The 16664-nt window shown below is 34.8% G+C and overlaps 1 protein-coding gene and 2 long non-coding RNA genes across 3 annotated transcripts in view; 2 read left to right on the top strand and 1 right to left on the bottom strand.

The window, feature by feature from the left end:
- The first annotated feature begins 787 nt into the window (after positions 1 to 787).
- LOC128317214 (uncharacterized) lies at positions 788 to 2787 on the top strand. The gene is made up of 2 exons (XR_008300763.1): positions 788 to 1552; positions 1683 to 2787. It is a non-coding gene; the product is annotated as an uncharacterized LOC128317214 (long non-coding RNA).
- A 2257-nt stretch (positions 2788 to 5044) lies between these two features.
- Positions 5045 to 6056, bottom strand: LOC113541248 (uncharacterized). Its single transcript, XR_003404160.3, has 3 exons — positions 5570 to 6056; positions 5411 to 5473; positions 5045 to 5092 (listed from the first exon to the last, which is right to left on the bottom strand). It is a non-coding gene; the product is annotated as an uncharacterized LOC113541248 (long non-coding RNA).
- Positions 6057 to 12198: 6142 nt separating this feature from the next.
- The window catches only part of LOC113541144 (contactin-associated protein-like 2), a 135805-nt gene continuing 131339 nt past the window's right edge, over positions 12199 to 16664 (top strand). Inside the window, exon 1 of the mRNA XM_034298225.2 lies at positions 12199 to 12549. Coding sequence (XP_034154116.2) covers positions 12447 to 12549 — 103 coding nt within the window. The 5' untranslated portion in view covers positions 12199 to 12446. The remainder of the gene's footprint in view (positions 12550 to 16664) is intronic.

Genomic DNA, 16664 nt, shown 5'->3' with positions numbered 1-16664 from the left:
GTTTTGCTGCGAAAATAAGAAGCAAGTGCGACAGTCAGAGTCTCCAGAAGAACTGTGGCTGCTTCTGCAAGATGCTCAGTAACACTTACAGCTCATTTCCTTATAAAACTGCACACTGTACCTGAGACTGTTTTTTTTTTAAAGCAAAGGGTCCTCACACCAAATATTGACTTTGTTTCATTTATTACTGTTTAAATGCTCTTTGTAGTATATTTTTAAATGAAGAAACATTTTATTATTTTTGAAGGCATCTTTTCTCTACAGCATTTCTTTGCATGTGCCTAAGACTTTTGCACAGTACTGCACAGACAGTATATAGCATATCGTCATGGATATAGTGAAGTTTATTGAAGGGAATCACAAATCACAAGGATGTGCATTTTGCACTTGTGTACTGTTTGCATCAAGACTCTTCAATGCCCTGGTATCAGATGGTGGAATGAACTTCTCCTGACTGTCTGAGCCAAACAAAGACTTTTCACTAAGCACTTAAATGAGCACTAAATTTAAAAAAAAAAATAAAAAAAAATCACATACTTTTTTCTTGCTGTTCTAACTCATTGTACTAGCTCCTCTCAGAATTCAACATTTGTAGCATATAAGGTTGAGTGCCAAATGCTGTGTATTGTAATGTAAATGCAAATATTTGCATGGGTCATTTCCTGATACGATTATTCAAAGTTGTTCATCTTGGTTTTGCATTTTGTTTTGTTTTTTTTTGTCTACTGCTTATATGAGTGATTTCATGCCAGGGTTGTTCAGAACAGAGCTCAAACACATCACATCAAAAGATGAAGGCTGTTCACATTGTCCTCCTCTTTGCGGCTCTAACAGGAGCAGCTAGTTGTCTGTTCATTAGAAAATATATTTTTGTGGACATGGCTGTGACTTGGACTGATGCTCAGACATACTGCAGAAACTATTATGTAGACCTGTCGACCGTTAACTCACTGGAGGAGCTAAATAATTTTGATATGGATATAGCAGATTATGTTACTGAACGAAGCTGGATCGGCCTTAGAAGGAGCCTTTGGGAGAATGTCTTTGCTAACTGGTCCGATGGAAGCGATTTAGAATTTACTGCTTGGAAATTGGGTGAACCGAAGAGCTCGGACCATAACCTTTGTGTGTATATGTACAGATCTGCATTTGATGTTGAAGAATGTTCAAAGATTCTGCCATTCGTCTGCTACACATGGGATCCTCAGATAATTGTGGTGCAGGAGATGATGAACTGGGAAGAGGCACTGAAGTACTGCAGGGTGTACTACACTGACCTGATAAGCCTGGTCACAGAGAAAGACCTGCTTATAGCCAAGACAATGACCAATACAATGACCACGACTAATCAAACACCCAGTCTATGGATAGGCTTGCGCTTCATGGACGGCCTATGGTTCTGGGTGAACCAGGAACCTCTGGGGAATCTGACCTCGGTGCCCTCATGCCCTATCAGACCTTTCCATTGTGGAGCCCTAAAAGCTGGAAGTTACATTTTGGAGAACAGAAACTGCAATGAGGAAATGACCTTCATTTGCTACTATTAAAGACGGTATGTTACTCAACTACCAATACCTTTAATGTCGGTAACAAAAGTAATAATATGACATGCACTGTTGAGATTTATGATGACAGGTAGAGCATTTTCGATATCCTATAAAGCGAAGTTTATTTCTCACAAGGTGTAGCGCTTCACTGCAACCGAAAACAGGACAAGATGGAGAAGAAAGGAAGAAGAGAAAGTGCGATGCATGTCATTCTGTTCAATTTGGACTAGATTAAAGTTTGTGTGGCAGCAGTCAAAAAGTTGTTTACTGAAATGTAGTGACTTTGTATACTATTTGCTCTAATATATTCTATGTGCACTAATATATTCTAAAGAAATGACAGATCTGATGAATATTATTATAACAATCTGATATAACTATCTGACTTTTTATTTGTATGCATAAGAATTATTTTTGCATTAGTTCTTTGGTATTCTACAATTAGAAACTGTAAACTAAATTAATTCACTAGAATGTTTGCCTATGTATGCAATTTGCCTTTCATGATAATGTCATATTTCCTTTAATGTATGTACAGTACTGTGCAAAAGTCTTAAGCACAAATCCTGTATACCAAAGATGCCTACAAAATTAATGAAATTAAACATTTGTACATAAAAAATCCACTATTAAAAGCAGTAAACAGTAATTAGACTAAAAAAAAAAGTCAATTTTAAGTGTAACAACCCTGATTAAAAATGCCTCAGTCATCTCTGGTATACTTTGTGCAGTTTTATAAGGAAATTCGCTGGTAAGTTTTTCTGAGCATCTTGGAGAATCTGCCACAGTTCTTCCGGAGACTCTAACCATCATACCTGTTTCTGTTTTTGCGGATAAAACTGGACAGACTTCATTATGATTTTTGTCTAAAAAAGTGTTGTATTATGTAATATGTTGCTTTCTTTACTGCCATACAAACATTTTCCTGTAACATTTAATTTTTGTTGGAAAAAGTAATGTTTGAAATCTAATTTCTATTGACTCAATAATGCACAAGTCATACAACAAACATTTAAGACAAAATTTGTATTTTAAAAAAATAGGGTTCCTAAGACTATTGCACAGTACTGTATATTGACTTAATCCACTGTAAATCATATTAGTCTATTGTAACCGTTATCTATTAAACATGATGTATGATATGATGACAGTAACTTTTTTATAGGACCTGTAAGGATTATTTACATTATTATGTACTAATAGAAATGTTAAAAAATAAAACAAGTGTTATCATCTAGAATAGAATGTTGGTTCAGTGACTATAACAGTGGCAGAACAACTTTATTTCACCTATGAGGTCTGAATGTGTGGTTTGGGGCATTGGGAAATGAGAATCATATAAGAATACTAAAATGAAACACAACTAATTTTAATCAGGTATATTTGCCCAAAGGTAAACAGGCTATACTTGATCTCACTACATTGGATGCAACAAATATAGTACTACTAATTTAATTTGTTTACTCAGCACTAACCCTTGGCTCATGCATTCTCGTATCTGTCAATGCAGTTAGTGCCTAAATGTGTCAGCAATGTGACACTGTGGCTGAATTCCAGAAAACAGCCAAAAATGATGAAGAATTAGGGTTTGGCCAAAGCTTGTCTGCCAGTAAGGTGATGACAAAAAGATTTTTGCAAATCAAAAGTCTGTGTGTATCACAGTGAGCTTGATTTTTTCCCCGATGCCTGAACCTTTTGGGTTAGTTTCAGGTCTTGTTTGAGGTTTTTGAGTTGTAGTCGGGCTGGAAATCCTGGAGTTAGACAAAGCATTAATTAGCTGTATTAATAATTATGTCAATGGAGGGTCCTCCCAAAGAAGATGAGAAGAAACTGCAGTTGCAGCTTGGCAGTACTGGGGCTTGAACTCTTGACCGTCTGGTCAGTTGCCTCCAGCCACTGAGCTACCACTGCCCCTACTCATATAATTCAATGTTGAATGATTTGACCAAGGAACAAGTTTTTGTGGTTCATTTTAGTTCATTTGTCATGTTTTAGTTTTAGTAATTTCCCTTAATTGATTACTATAATTTGTGTGAGATTAAGTTTGTTTAGAAGAAACTGGAATTTTTGACATAACTAACTAACTAAATAAATAAATAAATAAATAAAATTCACCAAGTAAACCTCTTCTGCATGAAACTTCCATAACCTACAACCTACAAAACACACTGAGAATGTTTTTAATTTGGCTGTTTTCTAACCTTGCCCTGCAAAGATCATGTTGGTTAAGAGCATAAAAAAAACAACAAAAACACAGTGACAACTGCCTAACAATGACTAAAACCTTTCTAGCTAAATGTGATTTTCTCACAATTTGATCAAGTTTTTGGATAATTTAGTTGCTGCAGCCAAATACCCATAATCCTAATCAGTTCAGTTTGTCTGTGCCGTCACATCATCATCATCAAAACAGAGAAGAGCACTTACATGCTCTATACGGATGACAATGGTAAAAGTTTGAAAATGTTTAAATGACTTTACAAACGGCAATTATTCAAGAATTTTATTCAACAGAACAGAACTGACTGAATGAACCTGTGATTATTTCCCCACTGATGATCAGTTGAATGAAGAGTGACAATGAGGCTCTCATCGTGTTTAAATGCCATGAGTGACTTTCACCTCAGGTGCTGAGACAGAGCCTGATGTGGATGATGCTGATAATTAAAGTGTAAAGTTATGATTCTTTTAAAATCTGGCAGTAATGTTGTTTGTTTGTAAGTAGATTAGGTTATAAATGCAGACATAGGCAGAACATCTTTCACTGGAACTGTAGTGAATTTTTAAATGCAATTTTCCCCCTTTTCCCTTTTGGGGTTAAACAAAAAGCTTACAAATGCTAAAACTTTACTTGGGGTTGATATACTGTATTTGTAAATAAGATATCAATTTCACTTCAGGAATTTTCACTTTCAGAATGATAGTATTAGGCTTTGTAAAACTGACTTCTTTTAACATCTTCACTGGTACATACAGTATTTGCCTTAAAGTAAACAGGCTACGCTTCACGTCACTGCTTCATTTGTTTAGTCACAAAGTCTTCATCATGAAAAAAAATACTTGGTTAGCTTTATTCTTTGGATGAACTTTGTATCTTTTTAACTTGATAGCTGCTACTGATTCTAATGCCATTGATACAACAGGAAGTAAACATCATTATTGCATATTTACTGCATATTTATGGATGTGCACTGTAAGTCCGGATAATGTGAATTTACTTAAACAAATTTGTGGAAACCTGTTGCCTTAAAAAAAAGTTACGTAATGGAAACTAGAGTATGTTTAACTTAGAATTTGAAATTAAATGCTAAGTTGATTGCATCATATCTTTTGTAATATCAACTGCTTTGCCCAATTATTCCACCTAGATTCTCTAGTTATAGTGAGTCTTTATTTCTATTTAGTTTTTATTTTTTTTAAATCATTTAACTACCAAATTTAAATCAAGGGGGAAAACAACAAAAACAAAAGGTACATTTTTTTTCTGTTTTATTTTAGGAGTTTTCACTTAAGAATATAACATTTTTTCCCTGAAATACTGGCAGCTGTGAAAGTAACAAAAAAAATGAATAAATAAATGGCAATTGAAAACCAACAAATTACTACATGGCAATAAAAACAGACAAAACACAAGTTACTTAGACTTACTGTAAACAAGTTTCTTAATTCAACTTGTACACGAAATGAAAAAGAAACTCATGCAACAGAAGTAAGAATAGAGGTTGTAATTTCTTTAAAAAACTATAGCATACGTAAAAAAAAATACATCTGCAAAAATGTTGGAGCACATGAGACAAGATGGAAGTGACTGGTGTATAGTTCATCGATATAGCTATACTTTTATCAAGCAAGACAAAACTCACCATAAACATAGTGAAAGAAAGATCTGGAGATAGAGGGCAGATGGCTTCAAGTGCTGAATGTAACTGATAAAAGGAAAATCAATCTGTGAATACAGACAAAAGAACAATAAAGTGATACAGTAAAGTGTGTGTGTGTGTGTGTATAAATGGAGTACTTACCTAGAAGATGCACTGATACAATCTGCTTACACAATCTACGTTTACTTTACTTTCGAAAGAAAGTCAGAGATTATTATATTTGTTCCCCCAAAACACACAGAGAAGATAACCAGTATTCTCACTCCTTTAGAAATAACTGTGAAAGACAGTGTGAGAAATCTTGGTTTTATAATTGACTCAACTCTTAGCTTTGATAGACAGATAAATTCTGTTGTTAAAGGCAGCTTCTACCAGCTTGGGATGATTTCTAAGCTAAAAGCTTTGCTTAGTTTTAAAAATTTAGAGTTAATTATTCATGCTTTTATTACATCTAGATTGGACAATTGCAACTCTCTCTATCCAGGACTCTGTCAGCGGCAACTGTCCCGCCTAAGGCTTGGGCAGAATGCTGCAGCCAGGCTACTGACTGGCAGAAGAAAAAAAAAAGGAGTATATTGTTTTACTCCTGTGTTATCATTTCTTCACTGGCTGCTGGTTCAGTTTTCACATCTCCTAAGCCTTTATATTTCCTCTAGGCTTCTGAGGTCTAAATTATGGAATGATCTCCCTCTTTATATCCATTTGGCCCCATCAGTGGAGATTTTTAAGTTTCAGCTGAAAACATATCTTTATACTTTGAATTGAATTGAATGTGTTTCTGTTACTGATGATATTTGTTCTGTTACTGATCGTACTTTGTATAGGCAGTTTTTTTAGGGTTTATAATGTTGTTAACGTCTGTATGTGTCTTGATGGTGTTTGTCATTTTATTAATTTTCAATTTCATAATTGTGAAGCACTTTAATCAACTCTGTTGTTTTTAAATGTGCTATATAAATAAAATTGAGTTGACTTGGTAATAAGAGTCCTTCTTCATTACAATTAAATTACAGTGGTATAAATGCAAAATCGATTCCTGTCAACTCCAATAAAGCAACCATTTTTGTATGTAGAAAATTACATAGTTTATTTCCAGTAGTAAGGGTTCATCAAGATTCGAAGCACAATTATCAGCTTATGTAACTGTTAAGATTTTAGTTGGTGGCAGTGGGAGCCTTGGGGGGCGTTGGGAGTGTTGGGGGTGTTGGGGGTGGGGTTAAACCTCAAATCCACCCTCTAGCTCCGCCTCTGTGTGAGCCTTCAGTGCAATTATATGCGTCAAGATGGTGTACAGCAGCCTTGTAAGATTATCATAGACAGTGCTTTAAAATGTGTTCATTGTATCAGATTATACGATACAAATGAAAGAAAAATGAATAAGCGTGTTTCTGGCTCATCCAGGAAATGGGCTAGCACAATCCGACACATTCTACAAAGTGAGCTTGAGAGAATAAGGATATTTTTCCAGTCAATTAGCATGTTTTGTTTACATTTTGCTAATGCCACTACTGTATTTTTAGCTGTCCTATGAGTTTCATGTAATCCTATACTGTCCTCCTGTTAGTGGCTTAGCAGTGGTTATACTCTTAGATGTTAATTCAAAATTGCCAGGTTGCAATGTCTTTTAAAATTATTTCGCCTGTGGCAACAAAATCAGTCTGAAAATCATACAGTATAACTCAGTTTTAGCCGAAGATATTCGCTCCTGTTCGTTCTGCATATCTTTAATAAGATGTCACTGTTATGACACACAAATTAAACACTGTGAAGTTCTCCTGTTTCTGCTTCTGACTTGTAAGAGCTGTGAAGCTTCTCCTACTGACACTTTATATATCTGATAAAGCGTTTAATTTACTCTATGCTCTTAAGAAGTCTTGTAATAATCCCAGGCTAGGAGAACCTTTTTTTTAGGAAGAACAATGGAATATCACTCACTAAAACAGCCTTCCTGCACATACCCGAGTTTATCAAGTTCCATCTGTCACGCGGCCTCCGCTCAAGGACACGAGCAGGCCATGTAATCACCTCCAGTGCACTTTGGACCAGACCAAATGTTCAGGTTGATATACTAGGATTTTTATATCGGACCAGTCCAAGGCTATGAAAGCTGAATGCAGTGTTTTCCAGCTTTATCTAATAAATCATATGAATGGACGCTAAGCACAGAGAATGGGTAGGATTAGAATTTGGGGTTGGGCTAGTTGTCATAGCTTTAATTATATCCTCATTTATATGGATCACTATTATTACTTGTTAGAAATCTTCCCAGGTTTGTGTTAGATGTTTGTTGTTGTTTCTTGAATGATTCTCACACTGTAAAAAAAATGCATTATTTATTTTTACAGCAAAATACTGATTTATTATATTATAGGCTTGTACTGTAAACAATTGGGCAATGAGATAATAACACTGTTTTAAGGTAAAGGTATTACTGTAAATGTATTAATGTAAAAAAGTAGTGAAAACTGCTTTACTGCACACTGCGAGAGCACAATCCAGACATGTTCACCAAAGCAACACACACACACACACACACACACACATACGTGTACAAGCAGAGCTGCCTGCTGCTCCCATTTATGAATTTCATTGGAGATAAGGGACATTTAGCGACAGTGAAGCTCTTTGCTTGAAGAAGTTCTGTGATCGGGTTTAATTGCTCTCTCTCTTTCTCTCTCTCTCTCTCTCTCTCTCTCACACACACACATACAGTTCATTCCTGTTTTCAGAACACTGCTGTGTTTATTTTTGCCTTCATCCTGTTCTGGATAAAAGAAGGAGCTGCTTATTTCCTCCTCAGTGTGTAGGATTCATGCCAAATAGTATTCATCCAGCTCCTATGTCTAGTTTAATGAATGTCTCAAATAGGCATTGAAACAAACTGGAGTGAGAAATTCTTTTCTTCTCAGCGGTGAGTGGAGACATTGAGTTGACTCAGTTTCCCTCCTTGTGATGCCAGTGTTTTTTTATGCATGTGCTTGTATGGAACGAAATTAAAGTAAGAGATTAATCTTAGCATTAATCCATTGATTTAGATTCATAGCTGGCTGGAGGCATGTGCGGAGATAAAAATAAGTAAGTTTAAAAAAAGTGATATGTATAATTAATATGAAAATATGCATGCAAATGCAAGTGAACTGTCTTTTGCTCGTGCAAACAAGCAAATAAATAAACAACAAAATAAATAATTTAAAAAATCAATCAATAAATAATTATTCATGAAAGAATGAAACCAATAATTTAATAATTTTATTAAATGGAATGAAAAAAGAAAGACAGGAGATCAATAATTCTTTCATAATTAATTCAATAATTCAATAAGCAGTAATTAAAGAAAGAAAGAAAGAAAGAAAATCAATAATTCTTTCAAAATTAATTCAATAATTTAATAATCAAAAATTAAAGAAAGAAAAAAGAAAGAAAAGACAATAGAATGCAAAGAAATAAAAATAAAAAGAAAGAATTAATAAGTAAATAATTAAAAAAAAAGACAAAAGGCAATCAATAATTCTTTCATAATTAATTAAATAATTCAATAATTAAAAATTAAAGAAAGAAAAAAGAAAGAAAAGACAATACAAAGAAAAAAGAAAAAGAAAGAATCAATAAGTAAAGAATTTTAAAAAAGGAAAAGAAAGACTATCAATAATTCTTTCATAATTCATTGAATAATCAATACTTAAAGAAAAAAATGAAAGAAAGAAACCTTCACTACTCTTTACAACCATGGTGAGCAGAAAAGCAATATAGAAAGCACAACACATCGATCTCTGAGGCACTGGCCTACATCAGGGTCCACTCCTTCAGATACACTGGGCAGAAACTCACTGAAACTCTTCAGTTAAAGATTGGAAATACATCATCTGGTCTTTTTCCAAACCTCAACTGAACAGTTTGAACTGAGAATTTTTGGAAATTCTCACTTCCACTTCCAAATAATAATAACCTCTCCATAAAGAAAGAATGGCTATACACCCATCAGTAATAAACATAAATTCTTCCTTACAGGAAAATCAGACAGTTGGTAGGTCAAAAAGTGAATCTGTTCAGCATTTAGAAATGAATGACATCAGCACTTTTCTCTCCACAAAATGTGATGTTTATAGCTTCAGAGCTGCCCTGAGAATAAAACAGGGCTTTTATTTAAATTGATCTCATTTCCATGCAGCCGAGAGCAGAGTTCAAGATCACTCGGCATGCATAACAAGTGTAGAAAATATTGTTTAAGCACTGTTAATAACTTTTGGGGACATCTTTTCAGGTATGTAAATGACAAAGGAAGGACAAACTAAATTTCATTTATGGCTATACTGAATATCGGCACGGCTGTGATTCAAGCCAAGTGCGGTAGCTATACCGATATTCAGTATAACCACGCAATTGCGAAATATGATATTGTTTTTATACAACAGTTCTCTAAAGAAACAAACAAAAAAAATAGAGTAATTGACATTTCATGGCCAAATAATTTGTTTATATTTGCTTTGTGAATGGAAATAAGCAAAGATCTCAAAGAAGCCACACTCATTTAACTAGCTGGCTAGCTAGCTCACAATGATTTGTACATTCTTGTTAAACATGCATTAGTGAAATTGGCTTCACATCTTCCTTTTCATCTTCATCTGATGAGCTTTCATAGTTTAAGTCAAAAGTTATATTCTTGAAAAATGTATCGTTTGCCACGTGCGCTGATGATGATGTCGCTAACTCTACTGTAATAACCGTTTCGAACTAGGAGGTGGAATTTTACGTAGCGAACGCAGACGAGTGGAGTGATGCATGCACTGAAACATCCCAGTGCGGTTACAGGAAATAGAAGCACTCTTGGAATGCTGCTCGACCAATCAGTTTCGTGAACAAGAACTAACTGTTGTATAATATGTGTTATGTGCTCCTCTCGTAAAGAAAATGAGGGTGTTGGAAAGCAGCCAGTCACTATCATTGCTATATTTATGAGCAGTGGGATTTATTTTAATTCTCACTAATCATTACACATCAGCAGATGTGATCCGACTAACCGTACATATATATAGTCTCTCTCTCTCTCTCTCTCTCTCTATATATATATATATAGTCTCTCTCTCTCTCTCTCTATATATATATATATATATATAGTCTCTCTCTCTCTCTCTCTCTCTCTATATATATATATATATAGTCTCTCTCTCTCTCTCTCTCTATATATATATATATATAGTCTCTCTCTCTCTCTCTCTCTCTCTCTCTATATATATATATATATATATATATATATATATATATATATATATATATAGTCTCTCTCTCTCTCTCTCTCTCTATATATATATATATATATATATATATATATATATATATATAGTCTCTCTCTCTCTCTCTCTCTATATATATATATATATATATATATATATATATAAATGACCGGTGATTATTACAAATCAATCTAGAATAATGATAACCTAGAAATAATATGTTACAATTGCACAAGTGTTTAAGCTTCACTACCATTTTGCTAGTTTGCTATTTTGTATAAGAGATTGAAAAAAAAAGATCTTTAATATGCACAAGGGCGTGATTATGAGGCACGTGTAGCTAGCGTTTATGTGAGAAATGGAAATAGTCAGAATGCATTTTCTTTTGAGAAAATCCAACAGGTAAAAATACCTCTGCATGTCTTTTTTATTTTTCCATATGTGATTATTTCACACGATTCATTTATTTACCCTTTTTAATCTTTCCACATATTATTCATGTATTATTCTTATAGTCACGTATTATTCACATGATGCCACGTGGATATTCTTTAGTTCAACATGTGCAATTTCAGGGCACAACATCTTCACGTGCTTGTCCACGATGTCACATGACGTGTGTCGTATAAATGACAAATGACTCGTATAATCCCGCATGTGATCACGTGATTCTTTTGCAAGATGTTTCGGAAAAAATTTTGATCTCCCGCAGTTTTTTACACAAAGCAGTCTCTAGAGTTTACACAGAATGGTGCGAAAAACAAAAAACATCCAGTAAACAGCAGTTTCACAATATTTCACAAAATCACACGATTCACTTATGGCTTTTAGATATTTCACATAATTTTTTTACATTTACATTTTACAAATATAGTGCCTGATTTTTTTTCCATGTGATATATTTTGAGTAAGAGATCTACATTTTTGTTCTCCGTCACAGAAAAGTCACACAATTCTCATTATTCTCATGTGAAATTAACACATGTGATTTTTAGACCCTTTTTCACACATAGTGGACATTTCATGTTTTTTTTTTTATTTTTATTTTATATTCCACACATGATTTTTCACACGTTATTTATTTTCACACATGAATTTTCCCACATGTAGGTCTGTAGTTTAATTTTTCCAGTTGTGCTCTCACAAGATTCATCTATTTATTTGCACAAGTTCATTTTTTCCACATGTAGGGCCTGTGATGTTTTTTGTCAGATGTGATTTTCTCCTTCTTCTTCTTTTTTTTTTAACTTGTAATCAAATATGCTTCACCTGATTTTTCACACATTAAGTTCACGTGTGCCATTTCAGGGTAAAACAAGCTGAAATGCACTTTTGCATGGTTTTCACATCACATATTACTCACATAATCACATGTGAAATGTTTGAATGAAACAAAATAAAAATGTGGATCCTCTGTGCGTAAAAAAAACAACAACAGGGTGTTGCTTTAACTGTTTTCTGGACGGTACCAACGCAGATGAGAAGCGAGGGGGGGATGCTGTACTTAGAACACTGCAGCTGTGAGGAGATGAGAGGCGATGGAAGTTCAGGAGCCAGCAGAAAGCTGACACTTCATCCCGACATGGCTTGAGCTCTCGATGCGCTAAACCGCTGCACATTTTTTCTTTGGTGTAAAATTCCAAGTGGAGTCTCTGCTGCTTTCTGCATCGGTGAGCACCAGATAGAACTCCGCGCGTGTTTGTGTGTGTGTGTGCGTGTGTGTGTGTGTGTGGGAGAGAGAGGGAGAGAAAGAGGGAGAGAGAAGGGCTGTAGGAGTGTGTCGGAGGATGGAGAGGAAGATCAGGATGGTGCGCTTGGGATGCACTCCGCTTCTCTGGACCTTCAGCATCAGCATCAGCATCAGTGCTCACGCTGCTTCTCCATCCACCCGTAAGTTGATTCCTTTAGGGCTTGTTTCAGCAAGAGTGCTTCTTCATGTCCAGTGTATGAGAAGGTGCTGTGCATGCAATCAGACCTACTGGGTACTGGGGGAACAACTGTCTTTATATATATATATATATATATATATATATATATATATATATATATATATATATATATATATATATATATATATATATTAGCCTATTTGATTTGTTTTTGCTGTTTGCTTATTATCCTATTATTATTATCCAATTATCTCTTGCAAAGCTACATCACTGAAACTATACACACTCGTCTGAAACTACACACTCTCAGCAAAATGTTGGACAGGAAATACACTGTGGCAGGATCTGGAGAGAATCTTGGTCTCCTGAACATACATCTGGGATACAGATTTATAAATCTTATAATGTTTTTTTTTCAGAGGATGCAGATGAAGCCAGTCACACTGGAAAATACACCTTTCAATCAGTTGTATGGTAAAAACGGTGGTTGATGAAAGTGGCTGATGTTTAGAAATGACTTTGGAATTGCTTGTTAACAATCGCTGTGTAGTGCTGAGGTAGAGCTGCACGGAGGAAACAGAAATAGTTATTTTTTATTAGAACAGAAGTCTGATCCTAAAAGTTACATTTAATGATCAGTGTCTTTTAATATAATTTCTTACTTGTAACAATGCACAAATTGTATAATAGACTAGCAATAACATATTCTTAATTTCCGACTATATGATGACGATCCTCTAATGATAGACTTGCGATTGAAGGAAATGACTATGTTCTGCTATTGTCATCAATCAGCCTGATCAGCCAATCAGCCTGAACATTATAAACACATTATTAAGTATAAGTTCTTCAGAGTCAGCTTGAGGCAATAAGGATTTTTGCCCCTGTTCACTAGTCAGTTTCATTATCGTTTTGTCATTGCTGCTACCATATTTGTAGCTGTCCAATGAGTTTCACATCATCCTGTGCCTTCCTCCTATAATCCTTTAATCAGAAATCTCTGACACTGCCAGAACTTTATTGTCAGTTGCTTATGGTCACAATGGTGGTGAGCATTTCACTTTATATAGTCACCTCACAAGCAAAAAATTATTTTACCACTTGCAATTTTTGTTCGTTAAACTTGTTAGTGATAGCTAGAAACTTTCTTAAAAACTAGTATGTTTGTTTATTGTTAAACTGCCCAGAAAGCTAGCTAGCTCTGTAAGGTGCACAAACTTTTTTTATACAACAGTGCTGTTGAGTTCTCGATTCCGATCACAAGGTGTTAATTAATTTCATATAACACCAGCACTGAGACTAGTTCTGGCTGCAAGGCAAATCACAAGTTTAAATTAATGCACTTCTAATGCTTCTATTGGAACATCTTACATAGGGACTTGCTATGGTGGACACTCCACATAAATGGATTTAATAAACGTATGTAATTGTTGATATAGTAAAGTTTCTGTGAGTAGATTTATATTCACATTTATGGCATTTGGCACACATCCTTATCCATTGCAACTTACAGAAGTGCTTCAAAGTCTCTATCAATACATACATCCTGATACTGGTTCACTAGGTCACGGACTAAGAGTACTATCAATCTAAAAAAACCCTGTTGGAGAGGTAGTATAGTATGAAAAACACACAACCCAGTACAAGTTTGTTTTATTTTTTTTAATAACAGAGTGCTAATTTAAGTACTCCATAAAGAGATATTTACATAGAGGTATTTAGTAGTCGATTGTTCAGACATCTAGAAGAAGTTCATTCCACCACCTAGGCACCAGAACAGAGAAGAGCCTTGATGCATGCCTTCCTCGTACCCTGAGAGATGGTGGGACCAGTCGAGCAGTGCTAGAGGATTGGAGGGACTATGGTGCGGAGAAGGGTGTGATAATTGCTTTAAGGTAGGTGGGTGCTGGTCCGTTTTTTGCTTCGTAGGCAAGCATCAGGGTTTTAAATCTGATAGAACAATAGATGTTCATTAAACAGTTTTTCAAGGAGTCTCCAGTGTCAGCGTTAAAGCTGTTAGTTTCCTGCATTGGAAAGTCTTCAGAATGGTTGGCTTTGTGGTTTCTTGGTAGCATAATGGACTGCTTTGTTTTTTGTTATTCACATCAAGAGCCAGAAAAAGAGAGGCTGGCCAGGGAATGAATGACTTTTTATTGCTGTTATAATGTGATAGCAGGAACTAAGTGTAAGTATTGATAAGTACTGCTTGCTGGTAGGCAACATATTTTGTTGGAGAAATGAAAAGGCAGTGGAATTACTTGCTTCATTTTTTTCAATTACAGGTTGCTAAACAATAGATTTTCTGTCTGTGAGGCAGAGCTGCTTTCAGAAATACAGTATATTGGCTGGTGATTTTGAGAAAGACATGAATCAAAGCTGTGCTAGTTAGCAGTCATGTTGCATCGTCCTATAATTTTAGTGGATATGATGGATCGTTACTCTGAATCTTTGTATATTTTTTCATAAATTTGATATTGTACATTTCTGGTAAAAGGTATGTTGGATTTCTGGTTCTTTGGTTCCTTACAAGCCTCAGATTAGCCGAATAAAATAGACTAAAGTGATATTATTACAATATTTGCATGACATATTCCAGATTATTTCAAACCAGATATACACCAGATTTCAAATGTTTTCTTATTACAGTGTGCCAGTGACATTAAACTGGACAGGATAATTGGTTTGACTTTCAATGAGAAACCTCTTTGAACCTTTTTTAAAGTCCTTGCTTTAGATCTAAACCGCTCAGATTAATTTAGCTAATCATATGGAGTAAATTGGGTATTCAGCTGGTTTAACAAAACAAATTGAATGCATGAAGAGAATGAAACAACAGCATTTGTCTTAGTTGGGCTATGCAGCAACCGTTACATTACTTCTCCTTGTTCATTCCAGGAGAGCTGTGTAAGCAGACTGAATTGAATTCCAGTTGAACTTGTGAACACTTAAAATGTGATTTCCCTATCACTATAACTTATTCCCTTATTCCTAAAACACTACATGATCATCCAATATAAACTCACTTTGGATTATCAACCATGCGAGTAATATCCTGTATAGATTTTATTCATTGTCTATGTTTCATTTTTGAAGTTGCTTTTCCTGAATTTTAAGAGACACTCTACAGTTCCAGAGCAGGTTTAATCAGTACTTGTCTCGTACTGCTTTGACGTGATGGTCTGGAAAAAAAGCAGGACAGTCTACTAATCCCTCTGCACCTGCTGAACAATTCAGTCACTTCAGAGCAGAAGGGGATTTTGGCTCGTCAGAGACACTGTGATTTATTTGAAGTAAATTCATAATCCTGTGATGGACAACCTGAAACATCATCATGTAGTCTGTATTTATCCTGTAACCTATTTTTACTCTCCTATATGTTCTGGCAGGAAAAATCCTTGGAAATGCTGGTAGGTTTCAGCATATTATCAACAACATTACCAAATATGGTTATCTCTGAATGACTTTATTTCGAGTTTTACCATAGCGCTGTTGAATGCTCCATTCTGATTGGTCAGAAGTTGTCGATTAACTTCTATAACAGTAGATCTGACTGTAGTTGTGGCTGCAAGGTTTATATTCTTATACACTCATTTTAATACGTTAGAGTTTCTATAGTAACAACTTAAATAAAGACTTGGTTGGTATGGTGATGTCTTCTGTTATTTCTATCTATTTAGCATTTTTGGAAGGAGTCTCCAGTGTCAGTGCTTTGTAACAATCTGGGGTAAAGCAGGACACAGGAAAGTCTTCAGGACAGAGGGTTTTGGGGTTTCTCGGTTCCAAAACATTAAACATAACTATAAATGGATAAAAACAATGACATATTGTTCATTAATTAATACAAATAGTTTAGTTTTGTTTTATAGTTTTATGTCTGTGGTAAAAGAAATAAAACATTTCAACACGTTGTTTTTGGGAAAGAATCATCTTTGTGGTGGGAGAAGTAACTCATTGATTATTTTCCAAAAACAGCCCTATTGTTTTTTATTTCTTACGTAATGTAAATTAACGCTAAATAAAATTCACATGATTGAATTGTATACATTATACTGATGTATATTTTCCTTTGTTGCAATAAATTATATACAGTACTTGATAGTGGACCCTCATAACTGA

This window comes from Pangasianodon hypophthalmus, chromosome 22, assembly GCF_027358585.1.
Source record: "Pangasianodon hypophthalmus isolate fPanHyp1 chromosome 22, fPanHyp1.pri, whole genome shotgun sequence".
Lineage (NCBI taxonomy): Eukaryota > Metazoa > Chordata > Actinopteri > Siluriformes > Pangasiidae > Pangasianodon > Pangasianodon hypophthalmus.
The sequence above is the reverse complement of the archived record's forward strand: the minus strand, read 5'-3'. Positions and strand labels throughout refer to the sequence as shown.